The 22,938-nt window shown below is 34.4% G+C and overlaps 4 protein-coding genes across 6 annotated transcripts; 3 read left to right on the top strand and 1 right to left on the bottom strand.

The window, feature by feature from the left end:
• The first annotated feature begins 2,724 nt into the window (after positions 1–2,724).
• On the top strand, positions 2,725–4,604 carry LOC106374422 (putative RING-H2 finger protein ATL49). The gene has a single exon (XM_022706083.2). It carries the CDS (start codon positions 3,090–3,092, stop codon positions 4,332–4,334), a length of 1,245 nt encoding a protein of 414 aa, XP_022561804.2. The 5' UTR covers positions 2,725–3,089; the 3' UTR covers positions 4,335–4,604.
• Positions 4,605–6,202: 1,598 nt separating this feature from the next.
• On the top strand, positions 6,203–9,001 carry LOC106374421 (geranylgeranyl pyrophosphate synthase 4-like). Its single transcript, XM_048769894.1, has one exon. It carries the CDS (start codon positions 7,697–7,699, stop codon positions 8,804–8,806), a length of 1,110 nt encoding a protein of 369 aa, XP_048625851.1. The 5' UTR covers positions 6,203–7,696; the 3' UTR covers positions 8,807–9,001.
• Positions 9,002–10,743: 1,742 nt separating this feature from the next.
• On the bottom strand, positions 10,744–13,080 carry LOC106375907 (UPF0496 protein At2g18630). 3 transcript variants are annotated; one of them, XM_022707251.2, is made up of 3 exons: positions 12,709–13,080; positions 11,292–12,588; positions 10,744–10,971 (listed from the first exon to the last, which is right to left on the bottom strand). In XM_022707251.2, exons 2-3 carry the CDS (start codon positions 12,440–12,442, stop codon positions 10,938–10,940), a joined length of 1,185 nt encoding a protein of 394 aa, XP_022562972.1. In that variant the 5' UTR covers positions 12,443–12,588; positions 12,709–13,080; the 3' UTR covers positions 10,744–10,937. The 3 variants fall into 3 exon arrangements, with proteins under 3 accessions (XP_022562972.1, XP_022562971.1, XP_013671373.1); XM_022707250.2 differs by having other exon boundaries at positions 10,749–10,971; positions 11,292–12,452; positions 12,709–13,076; XM_013815919.3 differs by lacking the exon at positions 10,744–10,971 and adding an exon at positions 10,989–11,218 and having other exon boundaries at positions 11,292–12,452; positions 12,709–13,078.
• Positions 13,081–16,165: 3,085 nt separating this feature from the next.
• LOC106375905 (NEDD8-conjugating enzyme Ubc12) lies at positions 16,166–17,508 on the top strand. The gene is given in 7 exon segments (XM_013815917.3): positions 16,166–16,198; positions 16,200–16,285; positions 16,456–16,589; positions 16,720–16,828; positions 16,894–16,972; positions 17,046–17,162; positions 17,249–17,508. Coding segments are annotated over 7 exon segments (696 nt in total). The 3' UTR covers positions 17,387–17,508.
• Positions 17,509–22,938: the final 5,430 nt, after the last annotated feature.

The following is a 22,938-nucleotide window of genomic DNA, read 5'->3' as shown; positions in this document are numbered from 1 at the left end:
CCCATTTTTATACTTATATTTAATGATACTGTTATAAATAATGAAATAGTAGAATAAACTATTTCAAAATATTCTAGTCTTCAGTTAATTTACACAAATAAATATAATAAACTATTAACATAAATTCACTTTGAGATGATTTTTTTTACTATGATTAATTAATTTAAAATATTCAAATTTAAACTAATATCCTTTGTTTATTTTGCTATTTTATATTTAAGATTAATATTTTTATGTAACATAAATAATATTTATATATTGTTTCAATATAGTATTACATTGCTAATTAAAAAATTAGTAGTTTAATATCTAAGACATCATATTAAACAATAAATTCATATGTAAACTGAAATTTCTATGTATTAATTAAAAAAATAGTATTACTAAACACATTAATATTATTGACATAACCATATTATTAAAACAACGTGGTATTAATGTAACAACTTGACTACCTCTACTTCACATTATTTTGTGTTTAAATTTTTTGCACAATTATTGAAAAATTGTTAACTTTTATTCATTTTGCATTAACTAAACCTAATCAAACCAATAAAAAATCATCCACTAAAATACAATTGGTCAAAAACACAAAAAAAAAACATCAGAATTTTGCATAGATCTGAAAACATCATTTAAATTGAAGCAAAAAAAATCTTAAAACACCAATTAAAATGAAACATATGAAATAGTAGAAACACAACTGAAAAATTATTAAAATTATATATTAATTATATTTAATTATTTCAGCGTTTATTTCATTGCAGAATGATATTTTGATTATAATGGATATGGTTTACTACGACACCTAGTATTAATAAGAGTAATAATACACCAAAACGTTTTTTATATTACTATGTCTATATTAGTGTGGTGTATTTGAAGTTAAAATTTTTTGCGATATGAATTATTAGATAATGTTTTTTTTTATGTTCTTTGTTTGAATCTTGCGATTTTCCCCTAGTTTCTTTCGGTATACCTCATACAAGATAAGCACATAAAATGATATTCAATCAAAACCAGGCTATCACCATATTCTCTCAATTGCCTATCCTTTATTGAAGAAGAGGAGTACCTTAGCAGTAGCTTCTTACACTTAAGATTGACCTCCGGACAGATATGAAAGTTTTCTAAATTTCATACGGTACTTACTCACCTAAAGTCAACTTCCCACTTTCCAAATCAGTTTACTGAAGAAACTGACCCTAAGCATAGCTCTCTCTCAAATACAAAGGCCAAGAAAGAGATTCCTTGGATAAGTTGAAACCTTTCATTTTGCTTTTAATATTCTGTCTCATTTCGTACGACTATGATTGTACCGCATGCCCTTTAACTATTCACTTTATGACAACATGGTTTATTCAGTTTGGTGGTTCTCCGGTGTCATGAAAAACACAAAAACATGTGTTCTGTCACGCTCCCATGTAGAGGCTGAATATCGTTCGATGCAGATACTGTAAGTGAGATTATTTGGCTGTGTGGCCCTCTCGACACACTAGACATGGACTGTTCTACTTTTGTTCCTCTTCATTGCGATAGTCTCTCGGCTATTCATCTTAGTAATAACTCAATGTTTCACGAGCGGACAAACATGTTGGCAATGAATGCCATTTCATAAGTGATGAGATTATACGAGGTGTGATTGCTCCTAAACATGTTTCCACGACTCAAATAGCAGATGTTATGTCTAAGACTCTTGGATGCAAGGAGTTTAGAGCTTTTATTTGTAAGTTGGATATTGTGATTTACACACTCCAACTTTTTAGGAGAGATATTGAGAGTGTTATGGACTGATTTATATATTGGTTAATTACATAAGTCTAGGCAATTGCCAAATTTTGTATAGGGCCAATGTGTGTATAAAAAGCCTAGGTCTTCTTTGTGAATGAATAAAAAAAAACTCTTTACACCAAACTAGGGGGTTTTGACAAAGTAAGGAAGAAAATCACTTCTGACTTCACCAAACTTTTTCAACTATAAAACAAGGAAGAAGAGCCTTAGAAGAAGTAAGTGGATTCTTAATCTAGAATTACACAAAGGAAAACTAAGAACAGAGTTCTTACCCACCTTATCTCGCTTACATTACACTCATAAACATATGGATCTACAAACGAAACTACTCACTTGAAACCAAAAAGTTATCATCCTCAATCGATGTCTAACTTCGGCATCACATAATATTTGGGAGAAAACTCCTTAAGGTCACTCTTTCATGCATGATAGATGCACACCCAGTGACCCAAATATAGTGCGACACCATTCTTCATCTCCCCAAATAACAAATTCTTATGTTATACAATTCAAGTTGTTCCACCAGAACACACACTCCCATTTGGCGAAACAACCCTACAACCAAATATTCCACACTATTATAACATTACTCATATTTCTCACTCTAAAAAGCGCATAGTGGGACGTATATCTTTGGCAAAATTTCAAGATGACATTGTGGTCATCCCCTAGATGATTTGGTTGTATATTATTTCAGCATGAATAGCCCATTCCCAAATTTTAATGATAGTTTGAAATATTCCCTTATGTCTAGTCATTTTCAATCTTAATGGTATTTTGAATTCAAACTAGGTTTATTACATCAAAACAAAGGTTAAGCTGTCAGAAAAATTGGTTTATTCTTATGGATTCTACATTTATATTGTTTGTCCCGTTGGCTTTAACATGGTTAAAATCATAAAATATTATCATTTATGATTCATGAAGGAAAGTGGTATTATCAGTCTGTTTATTTAAAGAAATGTATCGTTGACTTCCCATTTCTTTAGGTAATAAAATACTAAGATCCAAATCCCATTAATTTCTGGAATAATTTTTATTTTTTTGATCAAAATTTTCTGGAATTTTAAAAATGATTTCAAAGACTAGACTCTTCTTGGGTGTAAAAAAAATAGAAAATGAAAAAATAAGAAAAAACCTCATCTGTCACCATCAATGGTCCAACCTGTGATTCTCATAATCACCACTGTCTCATTAATTTCAAAACACTTCGAGCTCAAAGTTTTCTCATCTCTTCTCTCAGTTTCAAGAAAACCAACCACAACGCTTGACTCTTGGTAAGTTCTTCCATCTCTCTCATGACATTTTCTCAGGAAAACATGAGCTTGATATCCCCTTCATCATCACCACAAGTTATACCTCAGAAACCAAACACAAGCTTCGACTTAGCCAGCAAAGTCAGCCCAGACATCCTCCTAATAATCATAATCCTCTCCATCATCTTCTTCATCTCCGGTCTCATCCACATCCTCGTCAAGTTCCTCCTCATGCCATCAACCCAAAACAGAGAAGATTACTTTGACAACAGCAGCGCCACAGCTCTTCAAGGCCAGCTTCACCAACTTTTCCACCTCCACGATTACGGCGTTGACCAGTCTTTAATCGACACGTTACCTGTTTTTCATTACAAATCCATCACCGGCCTCAAGATCTCACCTTTCGATTGTCCCGTTTGTCTCTGCGAGTTCGAAGCAGATGACAAACTCAGACTCTTGCCTAAATGCAGCCACGCCTTTCACGTTGACTGTATAGACACGTGGCTTCTCTCTCACTCTACTTGTCCACTTTGCAGATCCAATCTCCTTCTCTCTGATTTCTCACCACATCATAGTCCATATCTCCTTGTTCTTGAGTCCGCGAGTGGTAGAGACATGGTTCCTGTTCCTGAGGCTAATGATCTTGGGACGACCCATTTCGGGTCGGGTCGTACACCATGCGACCCGGATGGTGAATTGGATGGTGTACATGGAAATGTTGTTCCTTTAGAAGTTAAGCTAGGGAAGTTTAGGAACATGGATCATGTTGGTGAAGGAAGTAACAATAAGAATAGTATTAGTGGTAATAGCAATTTAGATGTAAGGAGGTGTTTTTCAATGGGATCATTTGAGTATATTATGGACCAAGAAGCTACACTTAAGGTCCACGTTACGACCAAGAAACAATCCGACAAAGACATTCGCTTGTCTGGCCGTAGAGCAGTTATGTCGGAATGCGGTTTTGATACTAGGGTTAAGGGAATTGGGAAAAGTGTTGTGGAAAGAGAGAGCTTTTCTTTGTCGAAAATTTGGCTAAGGGGGAAAAAGGAGAAGCAAAAGGTTACTAGTGTTAGAGATCAAGAATGTTCTTCACTGTCTTCCTTTTCAATCCAATTTCCAAACCAAAGCAATCCTCCAGAGATGAAGAGTGGGATCGATGAAGAGAATCAAAAGAGCGAAAATTCGGAATCTTTGGAGACGAAAACGCCATCTTTTGCTAGGAGGACCATGCTTTGGCTTGCAGGGAGACAAAACAAGGTTGTTCATCCTTCAACATCCCATGTCTAGTTTTTGACTTTTTCTACAATTGTTTGTGTTTCATTAGAGAGAGAGTAGATGAACATTGGTATTCAAAAAAAAAAAAGAGAGTAGATGAATAGTGGGAGATTAATTAATATATGTAGGGATCTTACTTCTTAGGCACATTGAGAATTTGGTGGGTCTGTATTGCAGACATTTCAATTATTGTTCTAATTTTTATTATTTGTTTCTAATAACATGGAAGACAAGAATGTGAAAGAAGCTACTTTGATGACTAAAGTAGATTCATTCTGTTTATCAATAGCTTACTAAAATATTTTTACCAAATTCAAGATTAAGTGTTCCATCTGCATGAATTTGTTTTCTAAATATTTTTATCATCAGAGGCACGCAACTGACGTATCATCTATGAATTTGTTTTAGAATTTATAGCATAAATAACAAGTGCGTTTGTTGGTAGACAGCTGCATTTTAATTGAGATATGGGATATGTACCAATTTTTATCACACATGTAATGTGTCTATATGGGTAATAAACATTTGAATACTCATGTAAGTAATATATATGAAAATATATATGTATATGTATGTGTTATAATTTGAACTTTTATAATTTGAACTAGATTAAGATCCGCGTCTTGCGCAGAATGAACATTATATATATAAATTATTTTATGTATTATATGTTTTTACATATTATGAAATAATAATTATATATTGAATAATTAAAAATCGGTAAATATTACATATATAACTAAATTGGTGCGAACATATAAATCAATTTTATTAATCCAAACAATATTTTTTTTTCTATTTGATAGGATATAATATTAAATTTAAATGATATTAGCATACATTGTACATTTTTAATATTAATGTCTATAAAACGATGATTTATACTCATATGTTTTTTTTATCATTTATATCTTTTATAGCAAAAAAATTAAATTACTGATAACAAAATTTTCATTGTGGGATTAATAGCTTTAGTAATTTATAATTTTTTAAAAATTAAGTTGTCAATATTTGTCCAAAATTTTTATCAAAAAAATTGTTCAAAATAAATTTCAAAAATAAAATATTTATGTATTTTATATGGTATACAGTTTAATTTAAAACGATATATATATATATATCTTTTAATCTTAATATAGTTAAATTAAATTTGTTACTTATATGATTTTGCAATCATTTGTATTTTTTCATAACAAAAAATTTAAATTATGGATCACAAAATTTGAATGTGAGATTTTTAATAGTTTTAGTAATTTATAGTCGTTTTAAAAAAAATCAAAATATAGCATATACAGAAAAATCTAAATTTTATTATGTGGCTAATGTGGTTGTTTAATTATTTTAATAATTTAAAATTAAACAAATATGATAGAAGATACACTAATTTTTATCAAATCTTTATTATTCGAAAACATTAATTTTTATATATATTTTAGCCACATCAAACAATTCTGTAATTTTTATTTAAAGAAATAAAAAAAATTAATAATGAATTATGGTTAGTTTAATAAAAGCTTATTATATAATTAGATGGACCGACATATTTCTCTAATAATTCTAAAAATCATGACACGTGGCTACAAAAAGAAATCGTAATGCTTCTCGATTAATATACATGGATAGTCATGTATATATGTGTTATAATTTCGATTCGCTAGAAGTCTTTTGCATTAATTGATGAAACTAATAAATGTCACGGGAAGAGAAGGGTTGTATGCCCACTAGTCGCTTTTGTCAAGTTTAAACTAGGATATATTTTAACTTTTAAAATAATATTTTGAATATAAAATAAGGTATGCAGATACACATTTTATAAAATATTTAAATTTTTGTGTGTAATTTTGTTTTATAAATTTATATGTTAACATATGTTGGTTGTTCAGTTTTTAGTTCAGTTTTGGTTCAATTCTTTAGGTTTTAGGTTTTTTGGTTTTAGAGATATAAGAATTATTCAGTTATTTATGAGATTAGTTTTTTTTTACGTTTTTTATTTCTGTTATGATTTTCATTTCTTGGTGTATATGAGAGTGTATTTGAGTCTATTGGGGTTTCAGGTTTTCGGGTTAAATATTTTGGCCCCATTCGGGTATTTAGAAATTTCGGTTCGGTTTCAGTTCAGATCTTTACGGGTTCGGGTTCAGATAATCTGTTTAATGCATCAGTCTTGGTCTATTGGAATTATAATATCATGCGTATTCATGGACTTTCACGAGTTTTTGAAGAACTCATCTCTTGATGTAGTTGATTTGGTCATCTTTCACTTTCACTTCCACTTTCTAACACTGCATACAACTAACTATTAAACACAAGCGAGCATGTAAAATTTGCGGCTTTTTTGCGGTGACAAAAAGAAAATAAAGTCATATTTTGCATAACTTCAAAAGCACTTTTGCGGCTTTTAAGCCCTATCAAACGCAGTGAATGGCTTATGGCCACATACTACGTTTGCTTCAAAAACCTTTGCTCTCTAGTCTCCATATTTTGTTCGTTTGTTATTTCTCTAGTTAGGAAAACTGTATGGTTTGATTACGACAATAACAAATTTACAGGTCACATGTGGGTTTGTTTGACCTTTTTGTTTGCTTCGGGCACACGGTTGTATATAAAATTTAAATCTTACTTTGACCTGAAGTTACCCCCAAAAATAAGATGAAATTACATGTGGGTGGTGAAAAACAAGATGAAATTACCCCCAAAAATAATAAAATGAAGCAATTTTTACAACCAATAACATACCCACATTTTCATTTTGAATATTATATGGGCTTACGACATGAAGATGATACTATAAAGAATACGTTAGGATCAAGTTTGAGTCGTTGGTAAGTTCTTTCTATTAAAAAATCGAAAAAGTTATACAGAAAACATGACTTAACATTACGCCACTATGTGTTGATTGAATCTCTCTTACAAATCATTAAATTCTCCACTAAGACAAATGAGAGAACGATAAAAAACCACACATGAAGACAAAACCAAAACGTTCAAGTTTGATTTAAACCAGGGAGGCTGTGATGTTTCCTTCTTCATTTAAATATGACACACGTTTCTTCTGTATATGCAACGACTCAGTAGGCGTCATAACAGAGATACCAATCAGCCTCAAGCATTCCGGTTTGGTTTTTCTAACGATTTGATTCCGGTTCAGTTTGGCATTTCTTAAAACAAACTATTCACGCATTTAAACCAAACCTCAATCCATACGGTTTGAACCAAACTGATACTGTATTACGAATCAATGCCGAAACAATGATCCCACGACGTGCTTTGCCGTTGACCTTTTTTTTTTGTTTCAGCTAGTGCTTCACGACCAAATAAGTTATTATAAAGAACAAGAGCCAACAAAGATCATTCAAACATCACACATTGTTCAAATGGAAGCTCAAACTACCATTCTCTATCTCTTACTCTTCCTATCTCTAAACTTCGTGTTTCAAACTCTAAAACAACGGCTGAGTCCGGCAAATACGCGGCGACTAACCCGTTTCCTCCACCTCCCGTTCAAGCATCCCGCCGCAGCCGCCGTTTTCGCCAGACAAGATGTCCATGAGTTTCTCGATACATCAACCCAAGTAGAGAACAACGAAGACGATTCCGAGTTCGACTTCAAACCTTACATGAAAACCAAAGCAGAGTCAATAAACAGAGCGCTAGACAAAGCCATCCCACTCGTCGAGCCTCTCAACATCCACAAGGCAATGCGCTACGCGATCCTCGCCGGCGGCAAACGCGTCAGACCAATACTCTGCCTCGCGGCCTGCGAGCTAGTCGGAGGGGAAGAGCGTTCGGCGGTTCCGGCGGCTTGCGCGGTCGAGATGATTCACACGATGTCACTCATCAAAGACGATCTTCCTTGCATGGACAACGACGACCTCCGGCGAGGTAAGCCCACGACGCACAAAGTCTTCGGAGAAAGCGTCGCGATTCTCTCCGGCGGCGCGCTCCTAGCTCTGGCCTTCGAGCATTTGACGGAAGCTGACGTGTCGCCTGAGAGAATGGTTAGAGCGGTTAAAGAACTGGCGAAGTCTATAGGGACGAAAGGGCTCGTGGCGGGACAAGCGATGGATTTGAGCAGCGAAGGTTTGGATCAAAACGACGTCGGGTTGAAGGAGCTTGAGTTTATTCACGTTCATAAAACCGGTTCGCTGCTTGAGGCTTCGGCGGTTATCGGAGCGGTTATTGGAGGTGGTTCGGAGGAAGAGGTTGAGAAGGTGAGGAGGTTCGCGAGGTGTATTGGGTTGTTGTTTCAGGTGGTTGATGATATTTTGGATGGGACTAAGTCGTCGGAGGAGCTGGGGAAGACCGCCGGGAAAGATCAGGTGGCCGGAAAGCTGACGTATCCGAAAGTGTTGGGACTTGAGGAAAGTAAAGAGTTTGTTAAGAGGCTGAAGAAAGAGGCGAGGGAACATCTTAAAGGGTTTGATTCAGACAAAGCCAAACCCTTGGTAGCTCTTGCTGACTTCATTGCCAACAGAAATAACTGATATTGCATGCTGAAAGGATAATCAGATACTTTTTGTTGTGGAGATGTTAAATTATTTAAATCAAAATATACAATTGTGAAAACGGGTAAAATTAGCTGTTTGATTGGGACTTAAATAGATATTTGTTCTCTTGTAAAATTACATAAAATAAATTGGTTAATTGGAAAGTTAAATTAGAGTTATTGTTCAAGATGAAATAGTACTAGATTTTGATCTGCGCATCCGCGCGGATGTATTTTAAAAAAAAATATGATGCTATTTGTTTTTTATGTCACTATTTGAGGTTGAGCAAAAAACTCGAATTCGAAGAATCGAACCGATCCCAATCCGAATAAGTAGTACCAAATCCGAATCGAAATCGATTAAATATCCGAATTATTCAAAATTTTGGTATTTGAAGAACTCAAACCTAATCCGATCCGAACCAGAGTATTTTGGGTATCAAAAATAGATTTATATACTTATATATATTAATTATTTTTAGATTTAATGTATATAAAAACATAAGAATATATATGATACTTTTAAGTTCGTTTAAATACTTGAAAATATATACAAATAATCAAATGTAAATATCTAAAATAGTTAAAATATACTCAAAACTCCAAAAATACTTAAATAATTATTAATTCTCTATCCAAATATTTAAACCAAACCAGTTTAAATTGGTTATCCAAATCCGAACCGAATCCTAAAAAATCTGAACCGAACACGAAATCCCAAACAGACCCGAAAACGAACATGAAGGCCCACCCCTAATCACTATTATATATCCTATATATGTGTCATTATAAGTTATAAAAATATGTGTTATAATATAATTAATTGTCTTTTATATGTACCATCAAATAAGTTTTCTTATAATTAATAATACAATCATATAAATAATCACATATATTATACTTTTAAATTTCAATGTGAAATATAGAAACCATAATTTAAGTTGGTGTTTAAATTGAGCTTTGTATTGTATTTTTCTTATATATATTGAAAACATTTTTATAACGGTTATTGAAAAATATGTTAGTAAAAATCAAATTTTGAATATATGTATATTTTTGAATGAATTTTTGATATAAATCAATTTTAAATTATTATTTTGATTTGAATATGTATGTCAAGTAACATAAACTCATTACTTTTTAATATAATGTAATGGACTTTCAATTTTTAAATAGTATAAGTCCATTATTTTTTTTCCTAATTTACTGTTATACGTGTTTTCAAACAACACTATTTTTTAAATTGTTATCTATGTTGCCAAACAAAAGTTTAAAGTATTTCTACTTTAATAAGATAGGTGCATCTCTTGTTGTAGTGCTTGTGATAGATGTGAAAGATGGCTTTAGCAACAAGAGGAAAGAACACGACTATTTTTTTTTCTGAAACCTCTATGATATCTAAGTTATGACATTAATCAACTGAGTTGAGTAGTTTGTGGACTCCCCCATCGCAGCTCAATGGATCTCTTGAAACAATGATGACTTCTCCGTCTATGTTGGATTGATGAGTTGGTGGTACTTTCATGCCACATATGTGATGCAGATTTGATATAATTAATTTGGTCTCAACAAGACAACAATTAACATGCTTGACATTTTTTTTCTGGTCAAGGACATTATGTGGTTGAACAAAACATCTAAGAAAACTATTATATGAATACATAGAAAAGGCTTTATATTTTCATGGTCCAAGGCTCATGCTAAAGCATAAAATCAGACACGTTCTAGCCAACTTTAGAGACCATTTAACCCACTTGAGTAACAAATGGGCAAGATGTTAAGCTGTGATTTTGCAGTAGACTGAAATAAACCAAAATATAATGTGGACAAAAAGGAGAAAACCAAGTAGTTTCTTGTATAAATGATCAAAGAAATAAATTCACAAGATTGAACACAAAAAAAAAAAAAAAATTCATAAGAATTTAAAAAAAAAGCCTAAAGTAGAACGAACCAAGGTGACTGGTCTTTTGATTAATCAGTCAACTGGTTGAATAAGACCAATCATCACATCGACCAAAACAAGTCGATTGACTTCTAAAACAGAGTTTGTAATGCTTTATAACTTATTATTCTCCATCGCCTTTCATCATCTAACTCTTCACGTCTTGATTCTTATTAATATTAGCTGGTTAATTAATTCTGTAAGGATCCAGCTTATGAATCCTTCAAAAGCACAGACATTAACAAACATATATAAATCAATCGCATAAAATCTTCCACCAAGTTTAGTTAATGCATTGTGCAAAGGTTACATCAGGGCAACTAATAACATTAAGTAAAATATCCATTTTTACTTTGATAACTTCTCTTTAGCTATTCATAATAATACTTGTGCAAAACAAAACAAATCAACAATCTTCAAAGCCAGCAACTAATCTGAAATCCACCTTCTCACGACAACATTTCGGTCCTGATCAATGTTTAAAACTTTATTCAAATAACCATGAAGCAATTAAGTTTAGTTTAAGGTGTAGGTATCTCACCAAGCAGCTTCTTCGGTGGTTGAACCAGTAGGGTATCTGATTATCCTCTGCAGAATCACAGTCCTCGCCTTCGTCACATCGCTACAATACTTACTCGCATGCTTCCCAAGCTCTTCAATGGTTTCAGTAAACACATCAAGCTTCTTCTTGATCTCATCTATAGCAAGCCTCACCACTCTCTCATCGCTAACCGCAAACTCAGCGTTCTTCAACAAAGACCCAAACTCCACTTCCACTCTACGCACAAGCACGCTTATATTATCCATCTCTCTAACCGACACGTACGTCCCGATTCTAATCGACGTAACGATCTCCTTCTGCCCTCTAACCACTTTCTCATACTTTTCCCAAAGAGAGTTGCACCACTTCCCAACAGACCCCACCGGAACAGTCAACGCGCCGGCCAAAGCCGCCACTACAGGCGGCGCAGCCACAGCGGCTGCGACCACCGAGAAGATGAGCACAGAGACAAACGCGGTCACAAACACCACGTTGGAAACTCGTCTCCACGTTTTGACGCTCTTGAGCTTCTTATCGAGCCTCCTCTTTAGCCTATGAAGCTCCTCGAGCATCATAACCTGATGTCTATGCACCGAATCGAAGAGAGCGAAGAACTCTTTCGAAAACGGATCGCCAGCTAAGGTAAACCTCTTGAGCTCCTCAAGCGTCTTCTCGTAATCCTCTTCCTCGAACTGCTTGACAGCAAACTTTATAATCACTTGGCTTCTCCTCGCCCTGTTGAGACAGCTCTCGAGCTCAGAGCAGAAGTCCATAGTCTTCGCGGTGCTGTCGAAGTACATGTTGACAAGAGAGAACATGTCTTGATTGCTCCATATGTCATCTCTGTCCTGTAATATAACTTTGACCACGTCTTGGTTCATGTCCAAAAGGCACTGCGTCACCTCTCTGAGGGATTCGAAGGAGAGAGATTTGATCTCTACGCCTGATGACGCTGCGAGCTTGTTGATGACGAGGTTGGTTCGTTGGTGAAGGGATGAGTCGAAAGACTCGAGCTTTGGGTCTTCGGTGCAAGCTCGTTCGTAAGAGGTCAAGTGTTCTGTGTAAGCTGAGTTGATCTTGATATGTACAGGTGTTGTAGGTGAACCGTACTCAATGTTTTGCTTCTTCTTGGATGGGTTTCCTCCCATCATTTCTCGAAATCTATGAATTAAAAATTAGAAACCAAACCTATGTTGTTGAGCTTGTAAGAGAAGGAGAGCAAAATGAAGAAGATCGAAGTGGGTATTTGATTTATAGCTTAAAGCAACTAACTTTTAACCGAATCTTGCGGAGCAATCTAACATTGGAACCGACATTGCAGAGAGAGAGAGAGATAAAGGTGAAAACTTTAACCGCAAGGGTAGTATAAAATCGCAGCGAAGCAGTAAAAAAAACAAAGTGAGAGTAGTGATTTTACCTGGGAATTTTGCAGATGATTTTGGTAATTCAAGCAGATGAGTTTACTTTGAATTTGTAGAAGAAGGGGAAAGAAAATGCGGGAAAGTTTCAGGGTTTTATCTCAAGTGAAAGGGAGAGATCTGAGGAGGAAGACTATTTCTCTTACGCGGTTTTTAAGACAGTGTGTGAGAAAGTCTTTGCACTATTCTCTCTCTCTCGGCTAGTTTCTGATCAATGGCAAGGAAAAACCAAGAAAGAACCAAGAAAGTACATAGAAGATAGTTAAAGAAGAAACTGAAAATTTTACCTTTTTTTTTTCTTTGTTGTCTGAACGGATAAATTAATCAGTCGTCGAGGCTTGAAAACTGAAGCCGTAGAGGCCCATCGATTTTCCCATCTAGAATCTAAAAACTTGCTTCCTCTAGCTAAGATGTTTTACAGAATTTCGATGTTCCAATGTTTTCATTTTTTTTAGGTAATTTTTACTTTATTAAAAACTGTATATTTAATCATATTTTAATAGTTTATTTTTTAATTGGTTGAATACCATTAATGTATAATTTTAATGATATTTTATAAAAAAAAATAGTTTTTTTAATATATGTTTTTCTACGTAAACATCTTATATTTAGTAACAGAGGGGGAGTACTCAGCTACTAAGCAGACAAAGATTAAAACTCTTTTTGTACGAAATCTTTTTGGAAGATGTGCCCCCGTGATTTCTATTGTTTTTCTCTTCTTTTGATCTGGTCACAGAGTTAAATAATACATCTTTATTTCTTATAGAATTTTTCAAAATGATTTTATAGATTTATTAACTATGGGTTGGAAATTTCGTATTGACTAGGAATGATTGAACTCTCAATGATTTCTCCTCACGTTTTCTCCCCTTATAAACAACTAAATAAAATCTATAAAACATTACTTTCTATAATTTTTTGTTTGAACATACCAACAACCATCCAATACGACACACGATTCAGATACCATTATGTGTTTTTTTTTTTGACATCCATACCATTATGTTGTTTATGGACCACAAAAAAAAAAAGTATATTAACTAATTCAATACAAATCTGATTTTTTATCTTCCAGCATTTTGGTTCTTATACTATTTTTGGATTTATTTAAACCCATATCTAATTCTGATTATTCTTGAGAAAAAAATCATGTGAATTTATCCGATCGACAAAAATAAAATAAAAATATTAGCATACCTGGATAGGTGCCAACAAGAGGGGGAGACGGGTTAATTATTTATTCCAGTGAACTGCAATCAATCTGTTACACCCAAAAAGGAAAAAAAAAAAAAAACAATGCAAAACTACTACCTGGTCTTCTGAAGTTGGGCGAGGGAAAGCCAGAGAATCAAAATCTTGCAATAATCTTTATTCGGGGTGAGGTTGTTTCATCCATCAATATGAACTTGGTTAGTTATTGCTAATAGAAAGTTTTTTTTTAACATTGGTTAAATAGTCAATATATCATCATATAATCTATGTTTCTATTAGATATGATTAGGATCAACTACTTACCACATATGCAATATATGCAATACCGATGAACAACTTCACGGACAACGATTTCACAATATAGCTTTTATCAATTGATAGGAAATCTTCCATTTGTTGTCAAACTTATAACGCATATGCACAGTTCTGCATCTTCATTTTTCATCCAATTTAACCTTTGTTGTTCCAAGTAGACGTTAAACCTATATGGATTTGATAAATAACTAAAAACTCTAAAATACATATTTTCACTCGATAAACAAACTCAAAACATAGATTTCAAACTAGTAAAAACACTAATATATCAGTTCTATAGATATGAACATTTTACTTGCCCTCAAGTAAAGACTAACAAAAACTCAAAATATAGTAAAAAGGTTTGAAAACATGAGAATTCACATGTCTTTTAGAATACCATTTCACATCAACCAATTGCCTTAGAGACCAGTTGTAAGCCACATCAAAAAACACTAACCTTAAAAGGTATTACAATGTATTCAACCTCAATTTAACAACCTAACTATTTTCAGAAATACCTTACGACTGTTAAACAATTTTGTTGTAACTGCAACTATGACTAGAAAAATATCACAAAATAACACAAAACCAAAGTAAAGGAACAAAACGTTTGTTGTCTTTGTAGTCTTTTACTATTTGTTCTTTTGCTTCGTTTTTTGGATCAGCTTTGGTTTCCTCAGGTCTCATCTTCTTCTCCACTTCCCTTTTCTTCTTTTGACGTTCTTCTTTTGTTTGACAAACCTCGGTGTTTGTTGCTTTTTTAGATGGTAAGTCATCTATCACGAGCTAGCATATGTTTATTAGCAGTATAAGCAAAGAGTTATAAAAAAAATTATTAACAATTCAAAATGTGGATTTATGGACGCAAGTCTCACCTTCACACATGAGAGCTTTCTCTTCTTCATACTGTTTTCTTCTTTCTTGGTTCGAGCTAGCGCCTCTCTCTGCGTGTTTCTTCTGTCAATCTTAGTGTTTGTTACTTTCTCATATGGTGAGTCATCTTTCACCAGAATATGTTCCTCTGGCAGCATAAGCAATTAGTTATATTAGAAAACAGTGTGGATTTATGGATGCAAGTCTCACCTTCAAACTTGAGAGATTTCTCTTCTTTCTGCAGCTTTCTTCTTTTTTTCTTCATGTACAACACTTCTTCTGTCAACATTAGTGTTTGTTGCTCTTTTAGATGACAAGTCATCTTTCACTAAAATATGACCATCAACTTTCATCAACTCATCGAGAGACAGAGAAGAACTTAATGAACTAAGCGTTACACCTCGTGAAATAGTCTCAGATGCAGTTTTTCTAATAAAACATTATTTTGATCTTTTTGATTGACTTATTTTATGTTTTGTAGTATCACAAAAAACTTGCATTATTTTATACTAATAATAAGAAATATGATATTTGTTTTTCATAGCACACAAATGATTAATTTCAGTTATTTTCACACTACAATATAACATTAGCTAGGTGTTTCGCCGCGCATGTAAGCATAAACATTTTATAATTACGTTATTAATAAATTTTTTACTAATTAAAAGACTATAATGATAAAATATTATTTATGTTTTTAAACCAATTATTATTTATGTTTTTAGTTGCACATTCTTGCCTATATTTCTTTGTACATTACGTTTACTATTAATAGATCAATCTTAAAATTCACTTAATATTCTATTTTCAATACAGAAAAAATTATTAAGGGTAACATCGATTTTAACCGCTATAAATTTTAACGTAAGAGTTCGATTGCGAAAAATTATTTCGCAAATAATAGTAAGGGGATATGTATTGTATACGAAGTTTCTCATACATGCAATCTTATTGTTTTTACTTTATACAAGTCAAGTCATCCACGTGTATTAATTCTGAAACACAAAAAGTTGGAAGTGAAACAAAGGGACGCGTAGCCCATTAGGTTTTGTGAAGGCCCAATAGGTTGATGGAATGCTACATGTAGTTTCAAAATTACACCGAAAGGGTTCTTCTGAATCAACAACCAAGGGAGAGAAAGCTACGATCGCGAGAGAGGCAAAGATTCGATCCTAATTGTTTCGATCCGAACTCGTAAGCTCTCTTCAATCCCTTTCGCGTCTTGTAGTTAGATTATCTAGTTCTGTGGAACCTCCGATCATCTTGTTCGGCTTATTCGTCCTGGGAAGATTCAAAATTGGGCTTTTAGGGATTTATCTGTAAGGTGTTATGATTCGAATCCTTATATCTTCTTTTATTCGTAGAAGAAGAAGAAGAGGCGTCATCATGATAGGGTTGTTCAAGGTTAAGGAGAAGCAAAAGGAAGAAGCTAAGAACAACAACGCAAGAGGAGCTTCTGCCAAGAAACAATCTGCTGGTGAACTTCGTCTTCACAAAGGTTTCTCTCTTTCTTCCTCCTCTCAACCTAATTCAAGTTCTGATTTTGAAACAAAGCTGTAGAGTGTTTGGTTCTTAAAGTGTTAGAACTTAGTTAAGCTTTTGTTCTAATTGATGGTTGTTGCATACAGATATAACAGAGCTGAATATGCCAAAGTCTTGTTCGATCTCTTTTCCCAATGGAAAGAACGACTTGATGAACTTTGAAGTCACCATTAAACCCGACGATGGTTATTACCTGTAAGTAGTTTTATTAAAAATCTTCCCTTTCGGTTGCTAATCGATACGTTGTTACCAACAAACAGAGGTGGTAAATTTGTTTTCACGTTCCAAGTCTCTCCGGTGTATCCACATGAAGCTCCAAAAGTTAAGTGCAAGACCAAGGTTAGGCTTCTCTCTTGACATGTTTGTTTGTTGATTCTTTTTGTAATCTGCTTATAAAGGAATACGTTTGTAGGTGTACCATCCGAATATCGATTTAGAAGGAAACGTTTGTCTGAACATCTTGCGTGAAGACTGGAAGCCTGTTCTCAACATCAACACTGTCATCTACGGTCTTTTCCATCTCTTCACGGTAACAAGGATCTCTCCCTTACTTATAGATACTCTGCTTCTTTCTTGGTGGGGGGGACTTGAGTGTTTTTTGTTTCTTTCACACAGGAACCCAATCATGAGGATCCTCTCAACCATGACGCAGCAGCTGTTTTAAGGGATAACCCCAAGCAGTTTGAGGCTAATGTCAAGAGGGCTATGTATGGTGGCTTTGTTGGCCAAACCTCATTCCCTCGCTGCATCTAGTTCAATGATATGGTTCTGTTTCAAATCACTTTTCTTCTTCTCTAGAGACTTGGTGTTTGCTCTTTTGTACATTTGGCATTTTATGATCGGTTTTATTATTATAATAAATAAACTTCATCTAATACCGGTGATGCAAGGCTTGCATTGCAGACTAACCCAACCAACCAATAAGCATAATACTCTCATACCATCTCTGCTTCCCTTGAATCTTGGAGATGTATCTGTTTTCCCATCTTTACTAAAGATACGATTTAACAAAGACAACAGTATCCAAATGCGACAGCCATCATTCACATGAACCCCTTGGATAACACGTCACCCTCACGATTAAAGTCTTTTTATATTTTGTGCCAAACCCGAAGACTTTCTCGACATTATCTCAACCAAAGGATGCTTCGAGTTCACGATCAAGGGCATAGTCCATTATTGTTCTAGGAGGAGCAATCTCAGCTAAGATTGGAGAGTTAAATTGCTGGTCCACACAAAGTTATGGTGAGACCAGATTAGAATTTTAGTAACCAGGAAAGTAGTAGCTGTTGGTGGACTGTGGGATTATTCTTAGAAGAAAAATGGAGAATACAGCTCCCATGAAAATGCTGAATTGTGTGCAAATCAACCAGCCTGACATAATGTCTACAAATCTCTCTATCTCATAGATGGCAATATGTTCACTTATCTGCCTAAAACTGCTCAATTTGTTGTGAAAACCATTGCATTCCATGGCACCGAGCCCCTATGTTTCCCTGAAAAACTGTTCGTAATGTGGTTACATTTTTTCATGGCCACCCACGATTCCATCCAAAATGGAGCTCGAACTCACTGACTATTTGTTGCAGAATTGTTTCCATCTTACAAAAAACGCATTCCCGAACTAAAGTACTAAGTGCATTGCCCCCGCGCTTGCGCGGAGTTGTGGACAGAGTTCTTGTTTCATCTCAATATTTGCTAGGGTTATTGTAGTTGTGAATTTTGCGTTTTGAGTTGTTTTTCAAGTTTTTTTTTATTGTTATAGAGTTAGAGTTGTGATGATGAACTGTATATGCATTGTTCTCCGCTTATGAAGGACTAAACTGTGTTAGTAATGTGATTGATATAGTTCATGTTGTTGTTTGTTGTGACACTGAGACTTATTGTTTGTTTGTCTTTTTAATTTGTTTCTTGTACTGTTGAGAATACATAAATTATATTAAAGTTGTTGAGAGTACCTTTTGTTTCTGGATATTTTTTCTCCAGATTAGTTGTGTAAGTTATGTGTATTAAGTAATAATTTTTATTATTCTTATTATGTTTGTTATATGTTTTTATTTTATTTTTAAACTTGTTGGTCTTACCGGACCTTTAAAACAAATACATGAAGACTTGTAGAAATAACTATAAAATGAGTGACAGTTCTGAGTATTTGGGTTTTAATGAGTTTTAAACGAATTTATGTATTTCTCATAAGAAGACAATAGCATTGGTCTGTTGACATTGGGCATGTAAGCTAATTTTATAAGACAAGAGGAGTAAGCATGTGGAGCTGTTGTTGCCGCCTTTGTGTCTGTCAGGATTGTCTCTTGTATCTCCTGTTGTGGATGTGTTTGTTTATCTTTTATTTGATGAGTAATATGTAAACAAAAATCATTGTTAGTTGTATTTATCAGAGTTCATAACTTACTCTGCTTTTTTTGTTTAAGTATTTTCACTGATCTTGATTGTCGTCTTCGTCTTTTTCGTTGCGAAAGTAAGTTTGTAAATTTTTTAAATAGCTGGCCATGTAGTTTGTAGTTGTTTAGCTGACTCGATGTATGTGTCGTTGCGAAAGTAAGTTTGTAAATTGTTAAATAGCTGGCGTGTAGTTTGTATTTGTTTAGCTGACTCGATGTATGTGTCGTTGATTTTTAGTTGAGGTGATTGGTTTGGTATATTTGTTTTGAAGTTTATTTCTAAGATTAGACAAAAAAAAGAGGTGATCATTAATGATTCGTCTTTTTTGGAATTCTATTTTTTGGTGTTTTAATTGTTTGGGTTGTTGTGGTTTCTTTTAAGCTGTAAAATAAAGGTTTGTGTAAAATTAGTTTGATAAGTAAAGGAGATAAATAGACGACCACAAAATTTGGGTAGGAAATATTTTTGATTATTGATGTTAGTACAATATAGATAATAATATAAAGGGAATTGTGTGTTGATTGTTTCTTACGGATCAATGAGGAGACGGATAACGACTCGAGTTGTGTCTTTGCTAAGGTCAGAGCCTTGGACAGATTGGATTTGCCCAACCACATCTGCGAGTTTAAATATCAGTTATGATAACAAAACATATTATAAACTCAGATGCAATACGATAATATACCTGGGAGTTCTAGTTTTGTGTTCGCAATCACTTGGAAATTGTCAAATAGTCTAATTATGATCGGAGATTGATCTCAGGAGCACTCGTGATGACTTCATAAATAATAGTTGGTGAGATGAAACGAATGAGGAATGGATGATCAATTATCTTGTACATGCTTGAGCACTCAGCAACGTCAAAACGATCGTCTTTCACAATGGAACCGGCTTTCAAAGATGGCATGTAATGATTAGCACGTCCGGCGGGAATAAACCTATGAATCACAGAATCTGCAAATAATATTATTTAACAAAGAATCAGGAAATTAATTAAAAACAATTATATTAAATAAGTGTGATAAATAGAAGATTAACTTACCTTTTCATCAAGGAAGAGAACCGTGATTCGCATAAACTCACTGTCTTTCTTGAAATTCAGGAATTGTGTGTTGATTGTTTCTTACAGATCAGTGAGGAGACGGATAACGACTCGAGTTGTGTCTTTGCTAAGGTCAGAGCCTTGGACAGATTGGATTTTCCCAACCACGTCTGCGAGTTTAAATATCAGTTATGATAACGAAACATAGTATAAACTCAGATGCAATATGATAATATACCTGGGAGTTCTAGTTTTGTGTTCGCAATCACTTGGAAATAGTCAAATAGTCTACTTATGATCTAAGATTGATCTCAGGAGCACTCGTGATGACTTCATAAATAATAGTTGGTGAGATGAAACGAATGAGGAATGTATGATCAATTATCTTGTACATGCTTGAGCACTCAGCAACGTCAAAACGATCGTCTTTCACAATGGAACCGGCTTTCAAAGATGGCATGTAATGATTAGCACGTCCGGCGGGAATAAACCCATGAAGCACAGAATCTGCAAATAATATTATTTAACAAAGAATCAGGAAATCAATTAAAAACAATTATATTAAATAAGTGTGATAAATAGAAGATTAACTTACCTTTTCATCAAGGAAGAGAACCGTGATTCGCATAAACTCACTGTCTTTCTTGAAGTTCAGGGAATCCCATAAGCGAGGAGGTTAGAGGCTATGCTCTGACTACTACGACCAACACAGAGAGACTCGAAGGTTGAGTGACGGATGCCGGGAACGCCGGTTTGAGGAACTGAAGAGGCATAGAGGCATTTTCTAGAAGATCGTTAAAACTAAGATGAATCAATGAGTTTTGTGGAGATGCAGATTGGGTTCATCAAAGATGAGAATCATATATATAGAGTTTACAGAAAGGCTACAAATCAAGAACATTTAAGATCACGCGATTTAAGATGGGGAGATGATTACGCGTTTAAGCACATACCAATTAACCTAATGTGTCAACAATACCATAATCGAATGGTATGTCATTGTAGCATTTTAGGATCGAATCCACAGAGAACTAGAGACTTATAACACCAAGAATACACAAACCTTCCTAATCTAAGCAAACAAGAAGATAGATGATTTGTAACAAACTAATATCCTAGAAATATAAACAAGGTGATCTCAAATCCAATCAAGAAATAAGTACAAGAATTCAATCAAATACTAAGGATGGATCCATGGTAAGGATAATTGATATAAAGTGATCAAGGTTCAATCTAAAGGTGGCAACATTCAATCAATCTATCAACCTTAGGCTTAGACACAATCCTAAACAAACTCTATCTCTAGATGGATGTTCATTCACTAAGATAACTCAAGCATCAAATCTCTTTGGTTGAATATTATCAAAGCAATCATTAAAATCAAGTCTATTAGCCATCTTAACACCTTTAACAACAAATCTCTTTGGTAAAGAGTGTTAAAAGCTTAGGAGAGTTGGTTCAGACATTTCATCAAACACCTTTCGGGTATGAAATGTCTAGAGCTCAATTTTAGAGAGGCCAACTCTAAAATAGCATTAAGATCACTCAACAAGCAAGAAATAAGAAGGATCTACAATAAAACACCCTAAATATACACTTAATCACCCTAATCTACCTTAACCCATGAATCCAAGGAGTGTCTACTCTCTAATCTCCATGAGAAACCTCAAACCCATGATGGATTCAAGGCTCATCATGTTTATGAGAAGGAGAAACAAGATATAATATGAAGAACTTCCTTAGATTATGATATAAAGATTCAAGCTTTTTTACAAAGGAGGTAACGTTCTTGAGAGAAAAATGAGATTCTCCTCAGATTAGGTCTTAAAGGTGTTTATAGATGTCTAAAAACGAGTTGGGTTAACCCAACAAACCTGGGTTAACCCACAAAAACATAGATATTTTTCTCCGTAGTGACCAGAAAAGGTCGCTACCAGAGGTCGCTACGCTTGTAGCGACTTGTCATGCCCGCTACGTGTGGCCGCTAGGATACTTGGGAAATTTTTAGAAGTCTTGAACGCATAGAGACCTCGTGAAGTCGCTATGGCTGGCCGCTGTAGGAGGCGCTTCAAATATAGCGGCCTCTCCATCCCGCTACACTCGCCCGCTACGGTACTTATCTTCTATAGCGACCAGCCTTTGCCGCTACGCCTGGCCGCTAGGATCCTTCAACGACTCATCTACATTCTTTGGGCATCAAAACACTCCTTGGGGCACAGAGTTCATCATGAAACTCCCTCCATCACCTGATAAGGACTAATGCATGGAAATGCAACCTAAACATGTGTAAATACTATTCCAAAAGACCAATGAGCACAAGAAAGGATAATTAAAACAATGTAAATATGCAAGATATCAACTCCCCCAAACTTGTTCTTTACTTGTCCGCAAGTAAAAATTCAAGATCAATTAAAGAGGAGAGAATTGAAAATGGAAACACATAACCAAAAGAGACACTTTCTAGCCTTCAACCTAACATCCTAAAAGAAACATAGCAAATAGCATGAGCAACTCTCTAGTGCACTCTAGTTTCTCAAGGCCTATTAAGACTCTTTTATCTCTACACAAGGCTCATTGTCATCCAACCAACAATTTCCTTAGCCAACTCTCACATTCATTCACACACACACACAAGGTGAATTCTTGCAAATGGATATTTGATCTCAATCATTTGGTTTGGTGAGAAAGAGTGGTCTAGTGTGAAGAAAAATGAGTTTCAATTGCATTATTTATAGTGGCTCACACTCAAGAATGAGCAAGATCATTATGCAAAATTTATCTAAGAAAAGGAGCAATTCATGCATACAATGCTTGTTCTCATCATTCTACCCTTTTCTTAAGTAGCTTTAAGTTCTACCATTCC

The sequence above is a fragment of the Brassica napus genome, chromosome C9 (assembly GCF_020379485.1).
Source record: "Brassica napus cultivar Da-Ae chromosome C9, Da-Ae, whole genome shotgun sequence".
Classification (NCBI taxonomy): domain Eukaryota; kingdom Viridiplantae; phylum Streptophyta; class Magnoliopsida; order Brassicales; family Brassicaceae; genus Brassica; species Brassica napus.
Note: the sequence above shows the minus strand (reverse complement) of the source record. Positions and strands in the feature narration are given on the sequence as shown.